General features: G+C 41.2%; 2 protein-coding genes across 2 annotated transcripts in view; one reads left to right on the forward strand and one right to left on the reverse strand.

Annotated features, from left to right (window-relative positions):
• tnni3k (TNNI3 interacting kinase) overlaps positions 1–27,025 on the reverse strand; it is a 243,372-nt gene that overhangs the window by 17,055 nt on the left and 199,292 nt on the right. The window contains exons 22-23 of the mRNA XM_008114094.3: positions 11,555–11,614; positions 2,651–2,820 (exon numbers count right to left, since the gene is read on the reverse strand). Of these exons, the coding sequence (XP_008112301.1) occupies positions 2,651–2,820; positions 11,555–11,614 (230 nt within the window). The remainder of the gene's footprint in view (positions 1–2,650; positions 2,821–11,554; positions 11,615–27,025) is intronic.
• Positions 19,637–26,321, forward strand: LOC134298600 (leucine-rich repeat-containing protein 53-like). The gene is made up of 2 exons (XM_062979318.1): positions 19,637–19,676; positions 25,411–26,321. Exons 1-2 carry the CDS (start codon positions 19,637–19,639, stop codon positions 26,319–26,321), a joined length of 951 nt encoding a protein of 316 aa, XP_062835388.1.

A 27,025-nucleotide genomic window follows, 5' to 3' on the forward strand; every position in this document is an offset into this window, starting at 1 on the left:
GTAAAACTATGACTCCCATAATTCTAGAGCATTGAACCATGGCAGCTAAAGTGGTATCAAGGAGACCTCTTTGTTGTGATACTTCTCTGCATGAAAAAGAATCTTCCTCAAGGGTGGTAATAAAATGTTGCAGCTGATGTCAAGAATTGCCAGTAAATAGTAATCATGTGCATTCGAGGCAAAACTTGATCCATTTTGTGTCCCGGCATTTGGTGAGGGCCCTGATCCATTATGATTGAGCCTCCCAAAATTGGGAGGGCAGATATTTGTTCTTCCATCTTTGGTGATGAAAGATTCTTTTTTTGGTCCATTTTTTTTGGGGGGGGGGGGCTTCAGCCTTACTCTGTGCTCAGCTGCAGAGTTTGCAGCAGACCCTGCAAGGCCAGGCACATAGGCTTTAAGTCTGCACCCGAAGGCCCAAAGCACGTGGGCCTATGGGTGCAGGCTTTAGGCCTGTGTGCCCGGGCCTCGCAGACTCTGCAGCTGAGTGCTGAGTAAGGAGCACTCTTTACTCGGCACTTGGCTGCAGGCCCTGCGAGGCCCGGGTGCGTAATCCCAAAGCCAGCACCCATAGGCCCATAGCACCAGGTTGCCTGCAGCCTGGCGCTTTGGGCCTACGTTGATCCAAAAAGCAGGCTTAGAGCCGGTACCCGCTCCTGCCTGCCTTTTGTATGAAGTTGATTTTTGTTTCAGGAGGGGCCATCCCATTCCGTGCCATCTAAATGGACAGTACGAAATAGAAACACTAATCAAACGTATATGGTATATGGCCATAGTAATGTATACTGCTTATCATATGGAAAAATAAATAGATCCCATCTTCTCTTTGTGGTTGACCAATATTGATAATATAGTGGAATCCTGTTTAAGCATTGCTCAGACCAAGATGTACTGAATTTCAACAAGGGGCCATGTCATCTGCCTTCAGACTTTTGTCTCATGAGATTTAATGCATGGAAAATTAATCTCCCTCAACTTAAATTGTAGTCAGCACAGTCGATTCCTGTTTTCAAACTTCAGGAAGCATTAAAAATAGCCTTTGCGGGGTGATGAGCCATAAGAATGAGACACTGATGCATTTGCAGAAGCTCTTGAAGCTACAGGAGAACATTGTCTAGATTGTGACCCTAACCTTCATCTCAAGCCCATGATCAAAGAATGCCCACTTGGGGGAGTGGGGCTATATTTACAGGGCAAGGACTGAACAAGTAATTTCATGCTGCCTTAACTCTGTGTGTGGGTGAGAACAGTGCAAATGGGGTGGGGAAACACTCTTTGCTCTTGTGAGGGCTGGCACACAGTTTTGGCAGTTAAGATGAGTTGGAACATGTGAACAATGTAACAACGTATTGAGATATAAATGTGAACACAGAACTCCCTCCTCTCTCCCAATCTGTATGTTTTTAAAAATTAAAGCCTCGAGAAACTATTGTCATTAGAAAGCTAGGTCATTAATCATCTCGGTGTGTTGTATAATTGAAAAAAACACTGAATCTGCAAAAACCATCTTCATTTTATTTTACATTCTGCCTCTGGGTAACTCTTTCAATGTTCTATATATAGCACTGGAGTTAGTTAATTTGTATTGCACAGAATTTGAGGGGGGGATGTTCAGTAACCCTTTGGGTTATACAGGAACCCATTTCAGCAAGCTAATGAGCTTGGGTGGCACACCGAGAGGAACATTAAATTACCGTAGCAGGGAGGCTGCTGTGATAACTACTTTTCTCGCCCTCTTGGGTATCAATAGTGTAACCTAAATGTGTCACTTGCTCATTCTTTTCATGCAAATCTGTTATAAGCAGCAGCACAAAAGAGGAACTCTTCTAAGATCCTTTGACTACTTCTTGAACCTGCTTGATTTCCTCTCGCATTTGTTGTTCACCCTTCATTTCTCAAGATCAGAAATACACACACACACACACACACAGGGAGAATTTTAAATATGTGCATTGCTTGGTAGGGAGCTGGTGTGACGTAGTGGTTTGAACTCTGTAGTGGCTATGACTCTGGAGACCAGAGTCTGAATCCTCACTCAGCCATAGAAACCTACTGGGTGACCTTAGGCAAGTCATAACCTCAGAGGAAGGCAAGGACGAATCCCCTCTGAACAAATCTTGCCAAGAAAACCCCATGATAGATTTGCCTTAGGGTTGCCATAAGTCGAAAATGACTTGAAGGCACACAATAATAAGAGCAGATTGTGTTCCTCCACATATGGAGCATTGCTTTGGGGTTGGTTTAATTAAAATGTGAACATCGCTGACACTTGCTTATGTTCACATTTACTCACAAGCATATTCTGCTGGGGAGGCTTTTTTTTTAGGAAACATAATCAATCAGGTACAGTTCATTTCCTACAAAAGGATGATGGGAGAGCCAGGGTATATGATACTGAGTAGCAAAACACTTCATGAGATGCACCTACAAAGAAATCAAGTTGTTTTGTTTGTGTCATACTTTCAGAAGATCTTGGTTCCATGAAATTGAAGTGTTTTATATTTCACCTCTCAGAATTCGTCACTCTTGGCCATGATGATTGGGCCTTTTCAGAGTTGAAATAAAAAAACATCCCAAGAACCAAAGAGGCAATTCTAGAACTATGAGATCGAAGAAGAAATTATTTTCTCCTTATGAGATGTGTTCTTACCTTTGTGACCAGGCAGTATAAGCTCTTGCATTCAAGGCATATTCCAGTTCAAAGCGACTTCGTAAAGCAGCAACATGGCTTCGACCAGGACATCCTCGGGCAACCAGGCAATCCGAAGAAGAGGAAGGAGAAAGAGAACCACTGCTATTGCTAGAGGCAGGTGACATCAACTGAATTTAACAAAGAGGACATGGTCAATACTCATGGCAACTACCAAGTCTTGTTAGAAAGCATGATAATAGCACTCAGAACATACAAGAATCTTTTCTGGAATTGTCAGCTACCTTTGGGACTCTTATTGTGTGTATGCATATATACACATTACCTGTTGACCTATGATGATCCCCTGAATTTCACAGAGTTTGCTCGCACAAGGAATAATCAGAGATGGTTTTTCTAGTTCCTTCTACTGAAATATAGCCTATAGCACAGTTGTTCTCAACTTTTGGGTCCCCAGATGTTTTGGCCTTCAACTCCCAGAAATCATAACAGATGGTAAACCACTGCCAGAAGCGGCCCTAGGTAATTCTGGGGGGTAGGTGAACCAAATCTTTGCACCCCCCCCGAATTTGCCCCCCCCCCACAAACCAATACCTGAGAGCTGGAGAATGGCCGAACAAGGAAGGTCAGGCTCCAGGAAGGCCTAGCTCTTCTAGGGAGTCCTCGCGAAGTCTTGCGAAGTTTTGAGAGGTCTCCCGAGAAGAGCCTGGGTTTCCTGGAGCCTGGCCTTCCTCGTTCTGCCATTTGGCGAGCAATGGTCCCTGCTGCTGCCGCCGCCACTGGGGACCATCGCTCGCCAAACGGCCGAACGAGGAAGGCCAGGCTCCAGGAAGGCCTAGCTGTTCTAGGGAAGTCTCACGAGGTCCCCAGCAGTGGCGGCGGGAACCATTGTTTGCCAAACGGCAGAACGAGGAAGGCCAGGCGCCAGGAAGGCCAGGCTCTTCTCGGGAGACTTCGCAAGGTCTCCCGAGAAGAGCTAGGCCTTACTGGGGAGCTCGCTCACCACCGAGCAAGGCCTTCCTGTTCGGCAGCGAGCGAGCCGATGGTCCCCACCGGGGGGGGGGGGCTCGACGGCGCCCACGGGGACCATGTGCTCCAAGTGGGGGTGTAATTGGCCTCCATGTTAGACCGGCCCTGACTCATGCTATAGCACCTTGTATACATTTGCAGTTTCACATTCAAGTACTAACTAGGACTGACTCTGTTTAGCTTCCAAGGTCAAACAGAGCCTGGTACCTTCAAAGTATTTAGGCTTCTGCAGCTCTTTTTATATTAGATTATTTTAAAAAATATCTTCATACTGAGGGACCGGTAGTCACTGCTACCTATATAAAGCTTCCTATTAAATGTTTTTGTTCTAAGGACCAAGCATTCATCTCTTGCCACTCAACATGTTCTAAGTATAGACAAGGGAAAGAGCCTTAATCCAGACTTCTTTGGTTGCCTATGCCTACTGGAAAAAGAGATGGCTTCCTTGTCATTGACCTTAGCAGAAACAGTTTAATTATTAGTGCAATACTGTCACCTTATCCAATAATGGTTGATGCCATCCTATACCAACAGCAGTGAAAACAATGAGACCACATTTTCAAGTAGCTAGAAATCAGGACAGCTGCATACAAAATAGGATGGAAATAAAGCTGGACCTTTACTGAAGCCAGGTTTTACTATTACTCTTAGGTCATGCAAAGGACCAGCTGTACATAGTGGGATGCTTGATATTAGTTCTTTGTCTATTACCACATAGGTTTCATGAAATAACCATTAAAAATCCATGATTGCTGAGTTTTGATATTATCAATCCCTCCTTACCCAAAGGACAAATGCTGGGATTTTAATTTAAATGTATTTTCCTTTCCAAGTCTTCAGATGAAAGCATGCCATATTTTAAATAAAGACCTTTTCATCTTTTGAAAAGCCCACCTAATGTGAGACAGCATGGGCCAGAGCTTGGGAAAATTAAAGTTTTCAGATTCCCTAACTAACATGGTCATGTGCAACGGGATAATCACTCTATAACAATGGTATTTTAAATCATAAATTGTTGGGGATTTGCCTTGGAAGGAAAAAAATTGGTGGATTTACAGAGGAAAAATTCAAATTTTCCATTGTAATTTATTCTGAATTGTTTATGATAGAAAATTCTGCATTGATTCTCCATTGTAATTCATTGCCCCTTACTACTGTTGTTATGTATTGCAATAGATTGCAATCGAGAACAACATGGAGCAACAATAGATTACAAGAACAAGACTAGAAAGCTGTGTTTGAAAAGCCTTGGCTTTTCAGAAACACCTCTCGTTATATATTTTTTCCTTCTGGAAATGAAAGCAAAGGGCTAGAAGCATCTTCTGTGAGTGGTAAAGATTATGACAATTAGTCACTCTGTATGTGGTATTTTCTGCTTTAAACTTTAAACTTGTGTTGTTTTCTTGATGGATATAATGGGTTCCAACTAGCTAAACATTGCTCTCTGGGATTCATACTCCTGATTTAATCTCATATGAAGTGCTATCAATGTATCAAGGTGGCTAGCTAGCTTTCCTGTGAGACAAGGAGTTTGCTTGTGATATACTACTTCATTTTGCCAAAAAACAACCCCACACATACTCTTGCTCACACCTCTCTGAAAAGCGCTTCCACCTACACACATGAAGTAACCTGATGCAGCTGGAGCTTGAAAAGTGAAATAGATGAAAGCAGGCACCACTCTGACCCTTTTGACTCAAGTGTTGTGATATACTTGGAGGATACAGGAAAGCATGGAGGCAGGGCCGGCCCCACCATAAAGGCCATTGACGCCGCCGCCTCGGGCGCAGGTCCCGGGGGGCGCCGTCAGGCTGGGAGGGAGGCGGGGCACCGCTCTGACGGTGCCCCGCCGCCCGACCAGTGCGCCCTGGCCTTGTGGCTCCCTCTTTCGCCGCCCGGGGAGGGGAGGAGGGATCGCCTCCTCCCCTCCCCGGGCGGCGAAGCCTGCTTCTTTCGCCGCCCGGGGAGGGGAGGAGGCGATCCCCCCTTCCCTCCCCGGGCGGCGAAGCCTGCTTCTTTCGCCGCCCGGGGAGGGGAGGAGGCGATCCCCCCTTCCCTCCCCGGGCGGCGAAGCCTGCTTCTTTCGCCGCCCGGGGAGGGGAGGAGGCGATCCCCCCTTCCCTCCCCGGGCGGCGAAGCCTGGTTCTTTTGCCGCCCGGGGAGGGGAGGAGGCGATCCCCCCTTCCCTCCCCGGGCGGCGAAGCCTGGTTCTTTCGCCGCCCGGGGAGGGGAGGAGGCGATCCCTCCTCCCCTCCCCGGGCGGCGAAGCCTCCCTCTTTCCAACCCTGGCCGCGCCTCCCACGCTGCGTGGGAGGCGGGGCCAGGGCGAATAGCATGGGAGGCGGGGCCAACCCTGGCCCCGCCTTCCACCCAGCGTGCCCTGGCCCCGCCTCCCACGCAGCGCGGGAGGCGGGGCCAGGGCACGCTGGTTGGGAGGCGGGGCCAGGGCGCAGGAGGCGGGGCCGGCGGGGGGCGCTTTTCAGCGCCCCCGCTTAATATTTAAATTTATCTCCGACCGGCCCTGCATGGAGGGGGAATTTTCCAGCACGTTCACACACACAAATACACACATACACACAAGAGCATAGAAGTGCAAAACTTTGTTTTATCCATTTCCTCTACTGGTCCCAAGAAGCTACATATTTATTGGACTGATGTTAAACTCTGGAGAATCAGCCCATTCTTTCAGAAATTATTTCAGCTAGGCTATTGTTGTTTTGTGTCTTTTAAATGTTTCTGACTTATGGTGGTCTCAAGACAACCCTGCCATGGGGCTTTTTAGGGAAGATTTATTCAGATGGGGTTTGCTTTGCCTCCTTCTGAGGCTGAAACACTGTGTCTTGCCTAAGGTCATCTGCTGGATTTTCATAACTATCTAATTAGTGCTGTATTCCACTTCAATTACCATGGCAACATAAAATGGAGTCCTTATAGTTTGAGACAGTGGAGCCCTTTCAGGGAGACTCTAAATCAGGCATGGGCAAACTAAGGCCCGGGGGTCCGGATGCGGCCCCCTGTGTACTTACCTTAGGCCCTCCTCATTTTCCCTGCCGTCTTGGCAGAAGGACAAAGCGGCCCACCTTGTCTCTATGGTCACTGTGTGTCATGCCCTCCTCCTGGCATTAGGATGGTGCAAGCGACCCCATTCTTATGCTGGAAGGATGGGTCAAGGAAGGCACACAGCAGCTGAGAGCCCCCCAGAGCACTCTCAGCTGCCACCTGTCTTGCCCTCCTCCCAACATAATGCCAAGAGGACAGCCCGAGGATTAGGGGAGGAGGATAGGTGCAGTTGCCGCATGTCCCGCCTTCCTCCTGGCATAAGGATGGAGCGAGCAGCCCTGCCCGCCCTCTCCCAAGCCCTCCCCACCCAGTGTGTGCCCAGACCTCCTCCTTCCCAGCCCACCCCTCCTGGCCAGGCCCACAATGTGGCCCCAAGGCAAAAATGTTTGCCCATGCCTGCTTTAAATACCCCTTCCAAAACTATATATCCTGGGATTCCATAGAATGTATCTGTGACAGTTGAAAGTGGGACCATAGCACTATAATTGTGTCATTTGAATGGGGCCCTGGTGAAGAAGCATCACCGAAATGCATGGCACTGCCTATCACCACCAAACTTCTCCATTATAAAAACCATTCTCTCCCCCCCTCCCCAATTTTTCTGTTATCCCCCCCCCCCCCCCCATATCCCCATCGTGGAAACCACTCTCCTTTATGATATGGGAAGTAGGGAGGGGAAATAACCAGCTGAAACGGGGGGACATGATTTTCTTCCTTCAACTCCCCCTCCCCCCCCCCCCCCCCCCAGTAAAATGGATTATCCTTCTCTCTCTATTGGCCCCTAGTGGCCTCCATCCAGATAATGGAACAGTACCAAAAATCTCTTATGTCCCTTTCAGAAAGGAAGAACCTGTATTGCTCAGCATACTATCATGGCTCTATCTGATTTTTCTGTGATAACTGTAATCACAGAATCAGCAGTGGCAGTATGGTTTGCAAGACAGATCCTCTAGATCCAGGAAGATGCCCTCCCCATCTTCATTTGAAATAGGAGCAATTTTCTTTTAAATCTGCTTCCTTTACTGTTCAGTGGCACAAGTGCTGTTGTAGTGCAGGAGTTTTGAACCTCAAAGGTAGAACAAGGAGTCCTAGTCTATGGGTGTATCTACATTGTAAATACAATAGAGTCTCACTTATCCAAGCCTCGCTTATCCAAGCCTCTGGATAATCCAAACCATTTTTGTAGTCAATGTTTTCAATATATCATGATATTTTGGTGCTAAATTCATAAATACAGTAATTACTACTTAGCATTACTGCATATTGAACTACTTTTTCTGTCAAATTAGTTGTATAACATGATGTTTTGGTGCTTAATTTGTAAAATCATAACCTAATTTGATGTCTAATAGGCTTTTCCTTAATATCTCCTTATTATCCAAGATATTTGCTTATCCAAGCTTCTGCCGGCCCGTTTAGCTTGGATAAGTGAGACTCTACTGTAATACAATTTGACACCACTTCAACTTGCATGGCTCAGTGCTATGGAATCATGGTAGTTGTAGTTTTAAAAGATCTACTCTTTAGCCTTCACTGCCAAATAATACTGGTGCTTCTACCAAACTATAAATCTCAAGATTCCATAGCATTGAGCCATAACCGTTAAAGTGGTGTCAAATATAGGTGCATCCTATATTGGCTGATTTGTGGTCACTGTAGACTCATCCCACATAGTAGGCTACTTCTCATGTTACCCCAGCCCTCTTGGAAAAAATAGCACTGTTAGGAAAGGCAAACAAATAACTCCAATTCTGGAATTTTGGCATTTCCATTTATTTAATGTGATCTGCAAACAATGACAAAAGGAGAAAAACATTAGGCCATTTTACCCACCATATTTCAAAATTCCTAAATTGTAAGTGGTTACAAGCACTCATAAATGAGCAGGGCCGGCCGGAGATATTTTTTAATGTGAAGCAGGGGTGCTGAAAAGCGCCCCCGCCACTGGCCCAGCCTCCCGCGCCCTGGCCCTGCCCAGCGTGCCCTGGCCCCGCCTCCCACGCTGCGTGGGAGGTGGGGCCAGGGCGAATAGTGAGGGAGGCGGGGCCAGAGTTGGCCCCACCCCCGCCCAGCGTGCCCTGGCCCCGCCTCCCACGCAGCATGGGAGGCGGGGCCAGGGCACGCTGGGCGGGGGGGGCGGCGCCAGAGTTGGCCCCGCCTCCCACGCTACTCCCGCTCGCCCGTCTGGCCTTTTCTAGCAGGCCAGACTGCAGCGGAGGTCCCTCCAGGCCGCGATTGCGGCCTGGAGGGACCTCCGCTGCAGTCTGGCCAGCTAGAAAAGGCCAGACGGGCGAGCGGGAGTAGCGTGGGAGGCGGGGCCAGCTCTGGCCCCCCCGCCCAGCGTGCCCTGGCCCCGCCTCCCACGCAGCGTGGGAGGCGGGGCCAAGGCACGCTGGGCGGGGGGGCGGCGCCAGAGCTGGCTCCGCCTCCCACGCTACTCCTGCTCGCCCGTCTGGCCTTTTCTAGCTGGCCAGACCTCCGCTGCAGTCTGGCCAGCTAGAAAAGGCCAGACGGGCCAGGGCGCACTGGGCGGGAGGCGGGGCACCGTCAGGGCGGTGCCCCGCCTCCCGCCCAGCCTGACGGCGCCCCCCCGGGCCTGCGCCCGAGGCGGCGGCGTCAGGTGCCTCTATAGTGGGGCCGGCCCTGTAAATGAGTAAAGTCTATCTTGCTCATGCTAATTAACTTATGTAAATCACATTGTGTTAACTAAGCTCAATTAACATGGACCTTTGTTGTGATTTGGAAGTGCAGCTCTTGCAAAACTTTTGTTGCATGTCCTAATTGCCAATAACACTACAACCTCAATGCAGCTAGACACCTAAGCTACATTACAGGCTATAAAAGTCAGAAGAGAAAAGGAAAAAAAAACCATAAATAACTAAGACAAGAGTGGCTTTGTTTGCTTTCCCCAATTCTTCTAATATTTGATAGCTTTAATATACTCAGGAATTGAAGTTTTGTCTTTTATGTAGAAGTCTATACTTTTTTGTGCATTTTCTTATTTTAAATTTTGTGGAGCACAAATGATTAAGTGGGTTGGTCTTATGCATAAATGGGAAATCTCTGTTTAGAAATAAGGCAAGATAAGCACCACAGTCCAGGGATTTTCTGCTTTGTTTTTGTTTTTTAATGCTACTAAGGATGGGACTAAAGGCCCTTTTACACAGCCATATAACCCAGAATATCAAGGACGAAAATCCCACAATATCTGCTTTGAACTGGGTTATGAGCCCACACTGCCATATATTCCAGTTCAAAGCAGATAATGTGGGATTTTATTCAGCTGTGTGGAATGGGCCTGAGAAAATAGTTTACTCCTTAAAGCAGAGGTAGCTGGAAAAGCTGATCATGTGTCAATAATACACAATGTGGTGAGACTCAGATTACTATTAATGGACTTTAACACTGTGCCATTTTTTGAAGATGGTCCAGAAATTACAGTTGTTACAAACTGTGCTACCCAGAACACTTGTAAAAAGTAGATATCTGGATCTCATTACTTTGTGCACTGACTGCCCAGCAATGGGCCCAATTTAAGATGCTGACGTAGCTTCTAGAGGATAAAACAATGCCAGATTATCAGAAGGATCAGCTGCATTCATACTTTAAAACCCATCAAAACTTTCAGTTCTGTTCCCTGGTTGACCAGTGACATTCATATGGTTGGCTACCACAAGTCTTTTTGAGAGTGTGTGGTGGCTTCATAGCTGCAGAATACCCTGAGTGAGAAGTATATATTGCTCAATTTTTTCATTGCTAACTTTTAGGGAAAATTTCCCTTTGTGATTTGTTTATCCTAAGCTGTGTCTGAATGGACCAAATAATGCGGATCCTCCTCTCAGCTGCTTGTAAGGAATCAATATGATACAAGGCTGGATTTGCAGCATAATTTATTTATTTACTTACTTATTCTATTTATATCCCACTCTTTTCACTCCGAAGGGGACTCAGAGTGGCTTATACTTACGGAAGTGCTGCATCCAGCCATTAAAGCACCTCAAGGGGAAATTGGATTTACTCCAAAGCTTCCAGAAGCTCAAGAGTAGATCCACTCTGACATTCCTGGATATGGAATTCTACAGACAGGAGGCTGCTATGGAAAGGGTCTTGCCCCATTTATAGGCTCTTGGGGTAGTAGGACAAACAGGAAAGTCTCTGCTGAAAACCATACATTCCAGACCTGTCATATGGAGGGAGGCAGTCTTTCAGATATCCTGGACCTAGGTCATTTAGTGCTTTGTAGTTCAATATAAGTATCTTGGAATGATTTCAGAAGCTCATTTTGAATTGTGATCTATTGTTACTTTAATACACATCAGACAACAAATTGGCTGCCGCTGCAGCTTTCAAATTCTATCTAGGAACAGCTCACATAGCATGCATTACAATAATTAAGGCATTGCTCATTGTGACCATATTCAGCCTCCCCTGGAATTAGAAATCTATTAAAGTAGATATATGATAGTATGATAGAGGCATTGTTGTCAATGATGTACATGCTCATAATTTCATAAAAGGCAGCCATATGGGGATATGAAGCTGCCTAATACTAAGAACTAAATTAGTGAAATTAGTGAATTACACATTCACAGTTCATATATGTGGGGTGTTTGCAGGTTTAATCACCCAAATTATTATATTTGGGCCTGGAATTAATTATTTATGCATGTATTTATGTATTTATTTTATATCTACTAACTCAGTAGGTAACCGCTGTTTAAATCCACGTGAAAAAACAGAAGAGTAAGCAACCAGGCAGTACTTGTTACAAACTATGCATTGATATTTCTCAGTTGCAGCCGATTAAATATTTACCTCAATATTGCAGAGACATTCTTCTAACTTGGAGACCATTTCAGAAAATTCAGGTCTTCCCTGCCAATACAAAAACAAAAAAGAATAATATGACTACAGTAAAAATCAAGTGTGTTTTGGCAGAAACCAGGGGAAAATGATTGTACAGCATGCATAATTCTAATCATAGAATTCCGGCTTCTAAAAAACACTGGCTTTTTTGGTAAGATAATAAATTAAAACAGCTCAGGGAAGAACATTTCAGGTCACCTCCTCCTCATTTCTGCCACCTGCAGCTCCAAAAAGAGCCCCTCTGGAGAGTTGAGGGACTTGCTGAGTAATGTAAATGTGAGCACAGGCAGCTACTAAATAAAAGGAAAGAGAAAATTTCCATTCTTGAACTATTGAAAGTTTCCAAAGGATACAGTTTTGAATAATCCTCTCCCTGCCCCCCTTCCTCGCTCCTGTCTGTATGTGCCTGTGCCTTCAAGTTGTCTCCAAAGCATGAGATATTATATGTGAGTTTTCAAAGCTTCACTGGCTTCTTTATTAGGCAAAAATGTTAAAAATAACACAGGAGAAAAATGTTAAGGGAGTTAGTAACTTTGAACAGAACAAAGTCAACTGGATCTCAAGAGAAGTTAATTTAATGTTGCTTATGGAGTTTAAACATAATTACCTATATTTATTTTATTACTTTTTGTCTTTAATCCTTTTAAGATCTTTGTTGAAATATCTCTAGATCATCGATTCCCAAATTTTGGTCTTCCAGTTTGGAGCCTAAACCAGGTACCATTATTAGAGCAATCTCAATCACAGCACCTGCGAAGCTTTCTGGTAGTGAACAAAAGGACCCCAGCGGCCGCAGTAAGAGCAGAACTGGGAGTACATACAGTTGATGGTTTATCCAAAATTAGGGTGTCCCCCAGTGGCTCAGTGGGTTAAACTGCTGAGCTGCTGAAATTGCTGACAGAAAAGTCAGCAGTTCGAATCTGGGAAAGGGGTGGGCTCCTGCTGTTAGCCCCAGCTTCTGCCAACCTAGCAGCTTGAAAACATGAGAGTAGATCAATAGGTACTGCTCCAGTAGGAAGGTAATGGCACTCCATGCAGTCATGCCAGCCACATGACCTTGGAGGCATCTTCAGCTTAAAAATGGAGATGAGCACCAATCCCCAGAGTCGGACATGACTAGACTTAATGTCAGAGGAAATTGTTTGCCTTTTCCTTAAGTATTGGATAAAACTGAATGCCATGGCAAATGACAAGACTATCAAAACTGTGCCTGTTAGAGCAGACAAAAAGTCAACATCAGACCTCTTGACTAGTTCAATTGACAAAATACATTAGGAATTGTAGACTTCCGATCCTATGTCCAAATCTCCTAGAAGAAGTAGACCCACAAATTGTTGCACAATGAATATTGGATATAGAAGCTCACAAGGACATTGTTACCCTCTGTATGGCTGGTTCACTGAAATGGCAAAGTCGTTTTAAACATACTTTTCAAACAGCCCAATATCTAAAGACAGAAATGCCTAAACACCGCAGGAGGGTATTTACCAGAATTAGATTTGAACAGCTGGATACATTCATCAAACATGGAAGGTTTAACCAAGTCCCATATAATGAACGATTTTGTATCTGTGGAGCGGCAAAGGTATAAGACATCACACATGTACTGTTTAGTTGTAACTTGTATAAGAAAGAGAGAAACAAATACCTTGGGCCATACAATATACAAAAGACACACTGGGATCCTTAAATTAAAACTACATTTTTATTGGCTGGCCAGAATGCTAAAATAACATACAAAATGGCCCTTTTCCTATATAAAGCAATTCAACTGAAAACGGCATATTTGGAATCGATTGGTGTAAATTGTAGTGTTGATGCAGATACCTGATCTGGATGAACAGCTTGTTTATTTTAACTTTGGTTGTAATGTGGGTTGTATGTTGTATGTGTTAAATGTGTTTGTCAAATGTTTTGATATGGCCGATAGGCTAATCAATAAAACATATTCGTATTTGGTCTTCCAGGGGGTTTGGACTTCCGTTCCCAGAATTCCTAATTGCTGACCAAGCTGTCTGGGATTTCTGGAAACTGAAGTCCAAAAACCCAACAGGCCAACATTTGGGAAGTGGGAACCACTTGCTCTTGACCACCTTAACTGACAACATCACTGTCAGAATGTAGGCCTGTTATTCTAACACTATTATCATTTTTCCTGTATGATTTTTAAAATCTCTTTCTGATGAAGAAGCCAGTGAAGCTTTATAATCATACTTGATGTATTTTATGCTTTGGAGTTGTCCCAATAAAAGTATTGCTGCTTGTGGGTTTTGTTGCATTTTGCTGCTTAACTAACATGACTGCTCTTGGGCATATTTTTTTCAAGTTGTCTCTTGACTTATGGTGATAGTATGACGTTCATAGGGGCTTCTTAGGCAAGGAATATTTAGAAGTAGTTTTGAGTTCCTTCCTCTGAAATGTAGTCTACATCATCTGACATTTATTGGCATTCTCTCACCCAGGGACTAATTAGGGCTGGCCCTACTTAATCTCCAAGATCAGATAGGATCTTGGCATCTTTAGGTCCCATCCACCCATCATTGTTCGGAAAGACTCCACAACTAATAACAGCTGGTGGCTTCCATCTCATTAGAACTGTGAATCTGCTCTGGGTTTTGCCTCAAACTCTAAAGGAGCTCTCTGAGTTTCTAAACCCTATCCAGAACACTGGATAGTTCCTTTAAAAACACCAGCTTCCATTGCTCTTAACCTACTCAGGGAAGTTGTTGTCAGGGAAAGTGGGTAAACTACATGGATGAGAAAAGGGAATTGGAAACTTTCTTTCAATTAATCTTTTAAAATTAGCCTGTTTTAAAACACGAGCTATGGAAAAGCAAACTTTCCACACAACATTATGGTGGATGAACTGCCTGACGTGCTTTCTTACTTTTCTTTGTTGTCTTTATCCTTTTTTCATCTCCTGACATTTTTGAAAAGTCTCATAAGAACCTTTTAAGATGAAGAAAATTAGAATTTCAAATCTTACAAAATTAACATTTCAAAGATTCCCAAAATACAGCCATCAACTTATAAAATTTTAAGGTGTACATGCCATGCCTATAGAAGATTTCCAAAGATGGAATGCTTTTGAAAAGCCATCATTTTAGATAAGGCAAAGAGAGATATCCCTTGAACCCATGGTTCAAACTACATGAGATTATGTCTGGAGGTTAACGGTGTTACACCGTATGGCTATTATTATAAATATAGCAGTATTCTAGATGCCTTACTTTGACATGTATCTATTTTACTTGTATAGGCATCTAGCATCTACTGGCCAAACCAACGCAATCTTGATTTACCGGGAAGTAGTCACCATGAGCAACGGGGGAATATATCTCTGTCTACTGAAATGCATCACCCTGGTGTTTCCAAACCTCCATATCCAGCAATGTGTCCTGTGTAACTGTCAGAAGCAGAAGGTCCATTGTAATTCCTCCTCACACCAGAGATTGTTGCAAGGAGGAGTGGAAATGCCAGTGTACTACATCTTGATCGAGAAGAGAACAGATCCCTGTCAATTTCAGAAACTGCTGCCCAATAAGTTATGACTGGGAGACTTTTATACTTACTATCTATTCCCTTATGAATTCATAAGGATCATGAATATTTATCTGTTATGAATGTGTAACTCTAAGCTGAGCTTTTTAACTGCAATCTTGAATTCCAGCCAAAATGATATATGAGATATATACAGTTTCTCAAAAATGTCACAGATTTGTGTTGCTAACACTGCTACGTTTATGAATAAGAAATAGTTTCAGCAGGACACTAAACATCCTCATGAGGTAAATACTGACATAACCAAGTTTGCATATACTATAGCAACATGATTCAAGACAGCAAGAATTCATATGGACGCTGAACTGCTCTGAAAGGACCTGTCCCAATTCTGCAAATGGGACACAAATTCATAAAAGGCGTTCATTGTGAGTGTAAAGTGATACACAGTATTCAACCAAAAATATGAAAGCTATGCAAATTTAGGTAGGTAAAAACCAAACTGGCCACAACTTTTCAGGGGAAAGTGTTGGAGGATACCTTTGTGGCAACAACCGCTCAGTGTGACAGGTAGTAAGAATGTGGAAAGAGAGTGATATGCATTTTTGTTTGGTGGTCAACAAGTGGGAAGTCCTTGCTTTCATGCCACATTTTTCCATTTCTTGGTGGCATTAGCCTTGTTGGTCTCTGAAAATATAGCTGGGATTAAGTACAGTATGTTTGTGGTATGATTCAGCAGGACACATTTTCAAGTTCATACCATATGCTTCCACTCAAAAGCCAACTCATAATATGCTTTGAGTGTGATGTTTCTTACACTCAAATAAATACAAATTATCTCATCATCAAGATGATTGTTCCATCAAGTTTCTAAGCAGAAAAATATTGATCTTGACCATCGATTGATTCTGGTGAAGTTCTTGCATATGTTCATTTGTATTTGACCTAGATGCTAGCTTTCAAGCTCCTGAGACTGGGAATGTAGTAATATTTATCTGATTTACAAGTATAGCTTGCCTACTTTTTTGTGGACTGCATCTTCCAAAATCCTTCCAGCAAGCATGAAAACCTGCTATGTTGGTCTTGGTGATGCTGGGAGTTTTAGTCAAAAGAGTAACTTTTCCAAATTCTGCTCATTGTCAAATTGAAGGAAATAGTGTATCTGAAATTCATTCTTAATGAAAACCTCACAGAACTAGAAATCCATTTGGTTCAATGATGACTTTTCCAGTCTTTGGAATTGAACAACTTCTCTTTAATGATGTACAATTATTTTAAAAGCAATGTTGTTGCTGCTTAATTTATTTGACTGCTGAACTGCAATTAATGCGTGGTTTATTTTAAAATTTGAGAGACAAGATATACCTACATGCCTTTTATATTTTTCCCCCTTTTAGGTGCACTGCTCATTCTGCTTGCTATGATGATTCAGGTAATAACATCATGCCCCTCTTCCTGCGTGGTATGCTCTGAAGACATTACTCTGTGTCAAGGATTAACATATATACTAGGTAACTAAGCAAGATGCTCTAGGAGTGAAGTGATATTTATTCTGTGCTATAAGCTCACGCTGTACAGCTGTAATTGTATTGACTGCTTCCCAGTGCCTGCTGCTGAGAGGTAAACTTTCAGGGAGCTAGCCTTTCACATTTTGACTGGAGAGTGATAGCATTGTTTCATTTCTTTTTGCCTAGAGGCCTTATCCAAACTATGCTGAGCCCTTCAGAGGTAATTGAAAACCTTTGTTACCCAAGAACAAAGTCATTTCACTCAGCTGAATGCTTTGCGGAAAAACAAAATAGATCATTTTAATAAGTTTTGTCCACATATTGTGCAAAGTTCAAGCTGTCTGCTCACTGAATGAGCTATCAATTGCCTTATAACCCTGCCAAGGAATACTTCAGCATTATCAAGATTAAGTGAGGTACCAATGATAAGATTAGCATCATAAAGTGCATTATAATTCTAAAAGAATGCATCCTTACCACCATCATCTTGGTACCAAATGAGGAATGGAAATGCTAACAAGATGCAGTGCTATGTTCATTATGTATTGTATGTTTAAGTCAACAATTTAACAAGGCACCTGATTAACAAATGTAAACCAGGGTTTGGCTTACTTGCTGTTTCTTAGCAAAGGATAATTTGCCTACTGCAGTCAACAGAAAAACCCACCCCTAATAGGTGTTAAAATAATAGACAATGATTGACAGAACTAATAATAATACTTTCTGCTGTCTTCTTTGATATTCTATCATTATTTTGCATATGATGAAACAAGAGGGAAAATGAAAAGGTTCAAGCTCAAGACTGAATGTAAATACAGTAACTTTCAGCAGTTTATTATGCTCTCCTATGTGCACGCCTGTTAAGATGATTTAATTGCCAATGGCAGTATCAAAAAAGTTCTGAAGCATGCTAAATAACTCAAAAATATTGATTCAAGTCAAGGTATATGTGCTATTTGGACCATGTTTTCTCTTGGGAAACCAACACATGAAGCAGCCAAAGTGATATTGCTCAGTAGATTATTTCAGAAAGCTCTTCATTTGCTAACAAAAGGACATAGCCATGCCTATTTTTTTTACTTTGAACATCTGACTATCCTTTTACCTGCAAATATTTATTGTTAAAGTTTTATTATTACTATGTTCTTTCAGGCCAACACCAACATATAATGACCTTATATTTTTTTAGGCAAGATTTTTCAGGAGAGGTTTCCTTTTAGGTTGATGAAAATGTGATTTGCTCAAGGTATATTTCCATGGATGACCAGAAATTTGAACCCTGATCTCCTAGGTTGGATCTACACTGTCAACTAATGCAGTGAAAAGAAATGTACATGGGTTGATTTGGCTCCAGCAGTCTTTGCATAATTGCTAGCAATATAGCTTTGGAACACTTTGCAGCATTAATTTATTTGATTTATATCCTGCCATTCTCATAGAAACTGGACCCAAGTTGGCTCACAGCATAATTAAAATGAGGTAGAAATAAAAATAGAATAAAACGCAATCTCAAGACACAGCTAAATCCGCTAAAGTACGTAACCCACGAGGCAACATATTTTTCCATGGAGTTACGATGACAGTAGTGGGTGTCCTGGATGATTGTAACCATTGACAAGCCAACTCCTCTAAACACAACTGAAGTGTTAAATGTTTTTATGCAGGATTATCACTCCCAGAACCCTTATGCACAGAATGCTTTACCTGCGGCCCCTATTGTGGCTGGTTTGGCTTTTAATGTGAGGCTAATTTGGCTGTGAAGATAGAAGGGCCCAATGATTTTAAACTCTAATCAAAATCAATACAAATTAAGCTTCCACTTTGTAAGATGAATTCCCTGGCTTTGAAACTGTTCCATGTAGAAGAATTGATGCCAATTTAATTAAACCACATTGTAACAGAAAGCTGTGTGAAAGCTAGTGGTTTCCAGGGAATAATTATAAATGTTTCTTTGCTTGCTGTTCAGTGCTCATGAGTTCTCATTCAAGGTTGTACTTTGAAGGCACTCCAAAACAGTGCCAATGCTTCTAAGGAATATGGTTCTTCTAAGAAATATGTAAAATGTAATGCTTTCTCATAATTTCAATCCTGCGGGATCAAGGGTGTTTTTAAAGAAAGAAAATCTGGTTGTTCAAATGAAATATTTTCATAAGGTAATGCCCAGAACAACTATGAATTCAAGACCAGAACTCAAGGTAAGAGTTTAAGCTTTGGACCAGAGAAAATACAAAGGGTCAGTATGAACATCAAGAAATAGCATTAGTAAAAGGAGGAGAAACATCAAACCTAGACAAGGATCAAGTTATATATAATGGGATAGTAAAAGTAAGTTGAGATATGGTTTGTGTAAGGGGAATAGGACCGAGGAAGGCTATCTTGCAAAAAACAAAATAAAAATCCCACACTAAATAAACTGTGGAAAGCTATTTCCTTCTCATGCCTTCTAGGGCATCTGAAAAGGTTAAAAGAGTAAACAGAGTTGTTTTATCATGGGGAGATGGTGCTATGTTTGTGATTCTTGCTACATTGACAGTAGTCAGCGAGTCGCGACTCTTAATCTACTGCATGAAAGTATCAATGCACAAGATAATTATTATGAGCTCTCTGGCTCTTAAACTTCCTCTTAAACATTTTTTCTGACTATCTATTAACATTCAAGAAAAAAACTTTTCACTTTCACACCATCTTCCTAGGTATATCTGTTCGAAACATGTTAGAGAACCCTCCCCACAATGGAACTGCCATTGGGACCCAAATAGATGACTTAAGAAAGTCTCCCAGCTACAACTATGGAATTCCCCTAAGAACCAAACCAAACCAATTCCTCTTGCCCAAGCCTTACCCATTCACCCACTAAGTATGCACAAGCACTATATATTCCCTGACTCACACTTTCAGCAATCGGTAGGGACTATTGTCTCACAAAAGCCCCTGACGTGATGTAAGGTATAAATCAGGGGTCCCCAAACTATGGCCCGCGGGCCACATGCAGACCATCGAAGCCATTTATCTGGCTCACACAATGGCGGCTCCCTCCTCCTCCACCGAGGAAGATGCGTGCGGTGCGAAGGAGAAGGAGGGAAAGGCGTTGTCACTGAAGAAGATGTTAACAGAGGGAGGGAGGAGAGAAAGGCACGTGCCTTTCCCACCTCCTCACTCGTGTTGCATGTGCCTTTCCTGCCTCCTCCCTCACCTGGTGCTCACCTTCCAAAGCTTTGCTAGTGTTTATTATGGTATTTTAATTATTATTTAATTAATAATTAATTATTAAGGGGTGCTTTGCTAGTGCTTTTGGTGCACAAGGGAAAAAGGGGACTGGACTAAATGGCACAAAGGATCTCTTCCAACCCTCTTTATTATTATTATTATTATTATTATTATTATTATTATTATTATTATTATTATTATTATTATTAACATTGAGGCTGGGTGGCCATCTGTCAGGGGTGCTTTGCTTGTGCTTTTGGTGCACAAAGGTAGAAGGGAGTTGGACTAAATGGCCCAAAGGCTCTTTTCCAACCTTCTTTATTATCTTTATTATGCTTATTATGATTATTATTAACATTGAGGCTGTATTTGTTCCTGTTTTGTTGTTTTCTTTCAAAATAAGGCATGTGCAGTGTGCATAGGAATTTGTTCAGAGTTTTTTTTTTAAAAAAAACTATAGTCTGGCACTTCAATGGTCTGAGGGATCATGAATTAGCCCCCTGTTTTAAAAGTTTGGGGACCCCTAGTATAAACCCATTAAGCTGCCTTCTCACCTTTTTGTCCCAATCTCAGAACCTTATCATCAAGGCATTCTGCCACTCATTATTCCAATCTGGGAATCTCATGAGATCCATGTGGGCAAGATCATCATCACCCAGCCCCACATTTTGGAAAACAAACACAATGTAGGGGCTTCTTATAGCTGGTTCCAGGCTCCAGAATAATAGCCTCTGTAGAGAAGCTGCATTGATCCCTCCATGATGCCCTTCTGTCAACAAGTGAAGCTCTTGTTCTTTTGCTTCAAGGAAGATTTTGGGAATTCTGTGTTTATAGGAGAAAGGTTTTTCAGAATACACGGAATTGTACACATTACTTGCTTTTAGGTGGATGTGTTTTAATTCTATTTAAAGGTTCTAAAATTTTCAAAATCTTTCTATATTTTTTAATGATGCGAACTTTTACTTATTATTTATATAAACTGCCTTGAATGGCAGCAAAAACTGTTGTAATAAAGAAGCAAACAAATATATACCGGTAATTACTTTTATTCACCCCACGTATGCTGTAATATTGCATTGGGAAATAGCACATTTTCAGCCTGTACCTATGGGCATTGCAAGGCCTATGATTCAGATATCAATATATCTTCCTCTACATAGATAACCTAGTGCTATGTGTTACTAGCCTTCTGTTTTATTTGATGAAGTATTATGTGTTCATAAACAGAGCACATGCCGATATTACTTGAGTTGGTGAAAAAGAGCATAACTTCATGTTTTAAGAAAGAATAGGTATGATAAATAAAGCTGGAGCTTGCTATGGTAAACATTCTGCCTTGTTCTAATATAGATTTAAGAGTTCAACTATGCTAATGTGCACAACAGGTGTTACAATAATACTATTGAACATCAGGAAGAACTTCCTCACTGTGAGGGCTGTTCGGCAGTGGAACTCTCTCCCCCGGACTGTGGTGGAGGCTCCTTCCTTGGAGGCTTTTAAGCAGAGGCTGGATGGCCATCTGTCGGGGGTGCTTTGAATGTGATTTCCTGCTTCTTGGCAGGGGGTTGGACTGGATGGCCCATGAGGTCTCTTCCAACTCTACTATTCTATGATTCTATTGTCATGTTAAGCCATAATATCTCTAACTTCAATGTTAACAAAAATTGCTAGTGACTTAATGCTATAGCCATCCACTAGTCATTTTCACAAGTGTATGATATGCAGGCTGCTAGGATAATCTTTTTCTGTCTAGATAACCCTGCTTAAAAGCAATACATCTCACAGCAGGAGTCTGGGCTCAAATATATTAATGAGAGACCCAGGGGAAATCCTCCAAGGCATCAATAAGGAAACCGTCCCCCTGTCAAGCTTATTGCATTTGCTGGAGGCAAATAAAATCCATATTGTAAAGGGAAAACAACACATGACCTCCTGGAAAAGAGAAACATTCACATTAGTAAATTGGTGAGGTCGTTCAAATGGTAGCCAATACCTGATGGGAGGCACTTTCTGAGAAAAGTAGGGGTGTATCAGATCACGATGAAGGCTGGGTGGCTAAGCAGCATGGAAGAAACTCATCTCGTATTGGCCTGCTTCAGCAAAAAATTGTTTTGTTTCTTATTCCCAGCAGAAAAGAGGGAGTCCGCCTTAAACATTATAGTCCAAACCTTCTTTTAAAGCAATGCATTAACCCTGACATCTGTTTAAACACATGGCTTCCTGTTTCTAGGATAAATATATCATTTTGGAGCACCCTAGAGAAGTGTTCATTTATGTCAGAACTGAATGAATGTTTTATGAAATGTTTGATGAATTTATACCAATGGCTGCCTGAGCATGGCACGTGGGAAAGGAAAATTTGATGGAGATTTAATCCAGATTAGAAAGAAAGATACCTATATTCAGCAAGTGGAAGCCACAGTGATTCTGCACATAATCAGAAAAAGTATCTACTGATTATTGTGTTTTTTATATCATTATCATTATTTATTATTATTATTATTATTATTATTATTATTATTATTATTATTATTATTATTATTATATTTGCTGTTCTCAGTTCTCATGGTCAGGTCAGCCCTGATAGATGTTTGATTCTGGGCTGTATTCCTATGTTTTTTGCAAGCAGTATAATCCAGATCTAGAGCGAATTTTATGGATTGTATTTAATTTTATTAACTTAATAACTATAATTGATTTTATTTATGAGTTGTTCCTTTATCAAATATATATCAAAGTGTTATTACTTTATAAGATTTTGTTAATATACAGAGGATCCAAAGTATTGGAATGTAGAAAGAGTGAAGCCTATCTTTTCTCTGGCTTAATACTAAACATGTCAAACTCACAGTTGAAGCCAGATGTGGGGCTTATAATGGACATCTATAATTCATATTTATTTATTTATTTTGATTGCCAAGTAGCAATGCCCCAGGGCATTTTCATAAATATAAAAACACAGGCAATTGATAAAATCAAAAATGTAAAAAATCAGTTCAAATATACTAGCCAAAGCATGTCAAAATGTTAAACTATTAAAATGTTAGAAATTTAGAACTGAAGTACAAATAAAAAAGGTGCCAGCTGGGAATGGGGGAAGGTTCTTCCTCGAGGAGCTATCCACTACACCTCTGTGTAATAATGTGTCATGAGGCGTGTAGTGAAACCAACTGTGGAGGATGCTTTGCAAGGTCCCATCATAGCTGGTGTACCCTGCATGTCACATGAGAAATTATTTTTCTTTCTTTCACCATAAAAGAACCTCAGGTTGATGTGTTATTCATCAGTGTTCTTCCTTCAAGCCAAAAGTTTTCCATCACAAGTAAATTCCATCTAGCACAAGCCTTTTCAAACACAAAGTGTACATTTCCTTGTTCACAAATTCCATCCATTTTTCACATCCTCTTGATCTAAGATTTGGGATTAATGAGATATACCCTTCTGACTAACTTCTTAGACTTGTCCTTATGTCATTTTTTTTTCTTCCAGTGCGGTAGAGAGATTTAATTACTATTTGCTCCCCACTTTTATTTTTAGCGATGAATTATTACTGTTTGATATTATGAAAAGGCCACTCAATTGACCTATTATTTTGTGATTCATTAGCCTCTACATCCAGTTCAGATAATATAGCAAACCCATATTTTTCTTGAAGAAATTAAGACAAAGGCAAATCAGCAAAAAAGGACATTACCCGTGACAGCTAATTTGCAAGTCTGGCTTCATGCTAACATTACAAACTTAATTTTTGCATTCATTTAATTTTTTTTGAAAATGTTATTCTTAAAGATAACTCTCTTTAAAAGTACTTATCATGAGACATCAAAAACTGGACACTGCCAACTTTTTCACTTGCTTTCTTTTTTCTGATCATTCTTTTGAACATTATATTTTTTTGAAATAACTGGGCACAAAACCTTTTGGAAATAAATGGCAATCATAACCTTATTGAAATGGGAAAATGATCCATTTGGCAAATGTGAATCTCCATGAATATCTGGAGACCATCTTTTGAAAACCACTAATCAAGAAAAGCATTACCTTGTTAGAAGTCAACCCTTTGAACAAGTGATATTCACAAGCATTCATGTAATGGCACACAGTTAACTCAAACTGTTAAACTGAGGAACCATGTCTTAACTGCCAAGGATAAAGACATGTCACTACAAAATATATTGAGTTAGCAGAGTTTTAAAGGTGTTTCTTTGAAGTTACAGTTGCAGTTGCCCAAAACATATACACCCCCTTGAATCCTCTTAGTTTAAATCTGCACCCAGAGATAAAAAAACGAAGTCTTCTTTGAAAAATAACATATCTTGTTTACTCACAAACATCTTGTATTGATTCACCATACAGGCATATTTCTTATTAAAGTTGTTATAGATAAGATGTAGCTTTTTGTGTTAAGTACAGAGGGTATCATTCTTAATAGTCCATAGTCCAAAGTATAATTGTACTCACTGAAGCCCAAAGTCACACTGTATCCATTGAAGTCCTAAAGCAGTGGTTTTCAACCTGTGGGTCTCCAGATGTTTTGGCCTCCAACTCCCAGAAACCCTAACAGCTGGTAAACTGGCTGGGATTTCTGGGAGTTTTAGACCAAAACACCTGGGAACAAACAGGTTGAAAACCACTGTCATACATGCATACATATATGCATCCACCTTCACTGAGGTCTAAAGTGAACTGTTTCCATTGAAGTTCAAGAACATACTTCTCTACTGAAGTCCAAGCAGCAGCTGATGCAAAATGGAGTCTTGAGTCTGAACATGCTCAGTACAATCATGTCTATAGTATCTCCCACACCAAAGAGGTACAGTCAAACTGGCAAATCAACATATACATACAATACAGGTTAGCAAATATATTAATAAACAAATAGTAAAAAGCTTGGAAGATTGCTATTTCCAAGAATATTTTCAGTCTTCTATCTGGAACCATGTGCATTAGAGTTATATAACTTAGTATTATCAAGAATTTGGTGCCCTACAATAAGTACTGAATTCATCATACTGACCATGGGGAATATCTTGCCCTTTTCAGCTCCATATGAGTAAGAAGAATTTGTAGTGCAGTGCTACATGTTTGCTCAGAACTAAGTAAGATTTACTCCTAGGTGTCTGGGTATAGGATTGTAACTTCAGTTATTCATCAAAACAATATATTATCTCAAGAATGCCTACTGATAATTTTATAGTTTAGGAAATAATAATAATAATAATAATAATAATAATAATAATAATAATTACCTCACAACCTCTGAGGATGCCTGCCATAGATGTGGGCGAAACGTCAGGAGAGAATGCTTCTGGAACATGGCCACACAGCCCGAAAGACATACAACAACCCTGTGATCCCGGCCATGAAAGCCTTCGACAACACAATAATAATAATAATACGATGTATTCCGCCCTATCTCCCTGAGGGGACTCAGGGTGGATTCCAACAAAAAAAAAAGGCAAACATTAAATGCCTCAATACAATACAATATACATTTTAGCAAATCAAAAAAGGACATTTTTTGACCAGCATTAATGTATTTAGGTATGTATCTATGTTGATACTTGCTTTTCTATTCCTTTCATACAGCTGTTCCTGCATCTACCAAGGCTTTAATTATAATGGATGGAAACATCACTTCAGTAGAAGGTTTTAACCTATCATTCCTGCTAAATGCAACTTTACTAAGACTCAGTGCTAATGGGATTACAACAATCAGAGATGATGCCTTTCTTGGACTTCGGACACTGAAGACTTTATTTCTGGATCAGAATCAGATATCAAGCTCTTCTATCACATATAGCACATTTCATGAACTTCAGAATCTTCAAGTACTGGTACTAAGCAATAATATTTTGAATAGCATCCATGGTATCTGGTTCAAGAACATGAAATATCTTATTAGACTCAGTTTAAATGGAAATCAGCTTACTAGTATAATGGGTGATAGCTTTAAGATGGCAAACCTTGGCAAGCTCAGGATCCTGGATTTATCAAACAATTTCATTAATTCCATTGAGAAGAGAACCTTCCATGGTCTCAGCCAACTGATGGAAATAGACCTGTCTAGAAACAGGCTAGCTGTTATTCCTGATGCATTCTCCCCACTCTCTGAATTAAATCTTTTAAATTTGGACCAGAATTGGTGGAATTGCACATGCCAACTTTATGATCTAGCATCCTTTCTGCGGAAATACACAAATTCTTCATCAAGGACACTCAGGAATGCTGACAACATGAACTGCAGAGCTTCTGAAAATCCATCAGTGATCAATCTGCTTGAACTCACAGAGGTCAACTGTAACTCTGCACTTAAACATCTTTCTGGTGTCATTAAAACGAAGAGAAGGAACTATGGGCAAGACATTGCACTGGTAGCTATCTTTTCCTTTCTAGGTAATCACTTTCTTAACATATTGGCAGTCTGTTCCTTTCCAATCTTATCTTTAAAAATCTTTACATTTGGGACACATGAACAAATGGAATCTTGTGATTCATAGGGACCAAAAGGCTATAAGAACCAGCAGATCCAAGTCTACTCTAAGTATGTGCCTCTACATATTTATGAATTACCTATTATATGGAGCATCAGTGTTCTAAAAATACTTCCTTTGCTGTTAAAGAAACAGCAAAGCACCCACCTCCTCAATGATTTCTTATTGGCAGCAACTGTTTCCAAGAGGAGTGACACAAAGATTTAGTCAAGGTTTGGCCAATCTGAATATTCAGTTACTTTATAATTGTGGTCCTCCAGCTGATTTGGACTTCACCTCCCAGAAACCCCAACATTTTACAGGCTGTTAGGAATTGTGGGAACTGGATTCCAAAACACCTGGAGGACCTAAGGTTGGGAATCAATGCTTTACAACATACAACATTTTGCCAATTTTTGTGCTATTTCCTGCTATTCTGCAATGTGGTTAGTACAGTTTATGACCTAAATAAATCCTATTTAGTCCTGACTAGAGTAGATCTATACTTCTTGAGGAAGTCATAGTCCTGAGTTTACAACACCTGAGCAGAGCTATTGAAAAAAGAATTCTCATTCATAAAGAAGCCATAAATCAAACTTGACTTAATGAAGTAGACCAGTTGAATCAATTGGGTTGATCTACATGGTATCCTTGAAGTGACCGACTTGACCTTGGACGAGATGGGGTTGGCTGGTCCATGAGGTCATGAAGAGTTGGAAGTGACTGAATGA

Source organism: Anolis carolinensis, chromosome 4 (genome assembly GCF_035594765.1).
Source record: "Anolis carolinensis isolate JA03-04 chromosome 4, rAnoCar3.1.pri, whole genome shotgun sequence".
Taxonomy (NCBI): domain Eukaryota; kingdom Metazoa; phylum Chordata; class Lepidosauria; order Squamata; family Dactyloidae; genus Anolis; species Anolis carolinensis.

Bases quoted from the DNA above. Each gene is read 5' to 3' on its own strand.
- LOC134298600 (XM_062979318.1), top strand. From the start codon at position 19,637: ATGGCGGCTCCCTCCTCCTCCACCGAGGAAGATGCGTGCG. The intron at 19,677-25,410 runs GTGCGAAGGAGA...CCTTTCATACAG, and splicing joins CACCGAGGAAGATGCGTGCG to CTGTTCCTGCATCTACCAAG.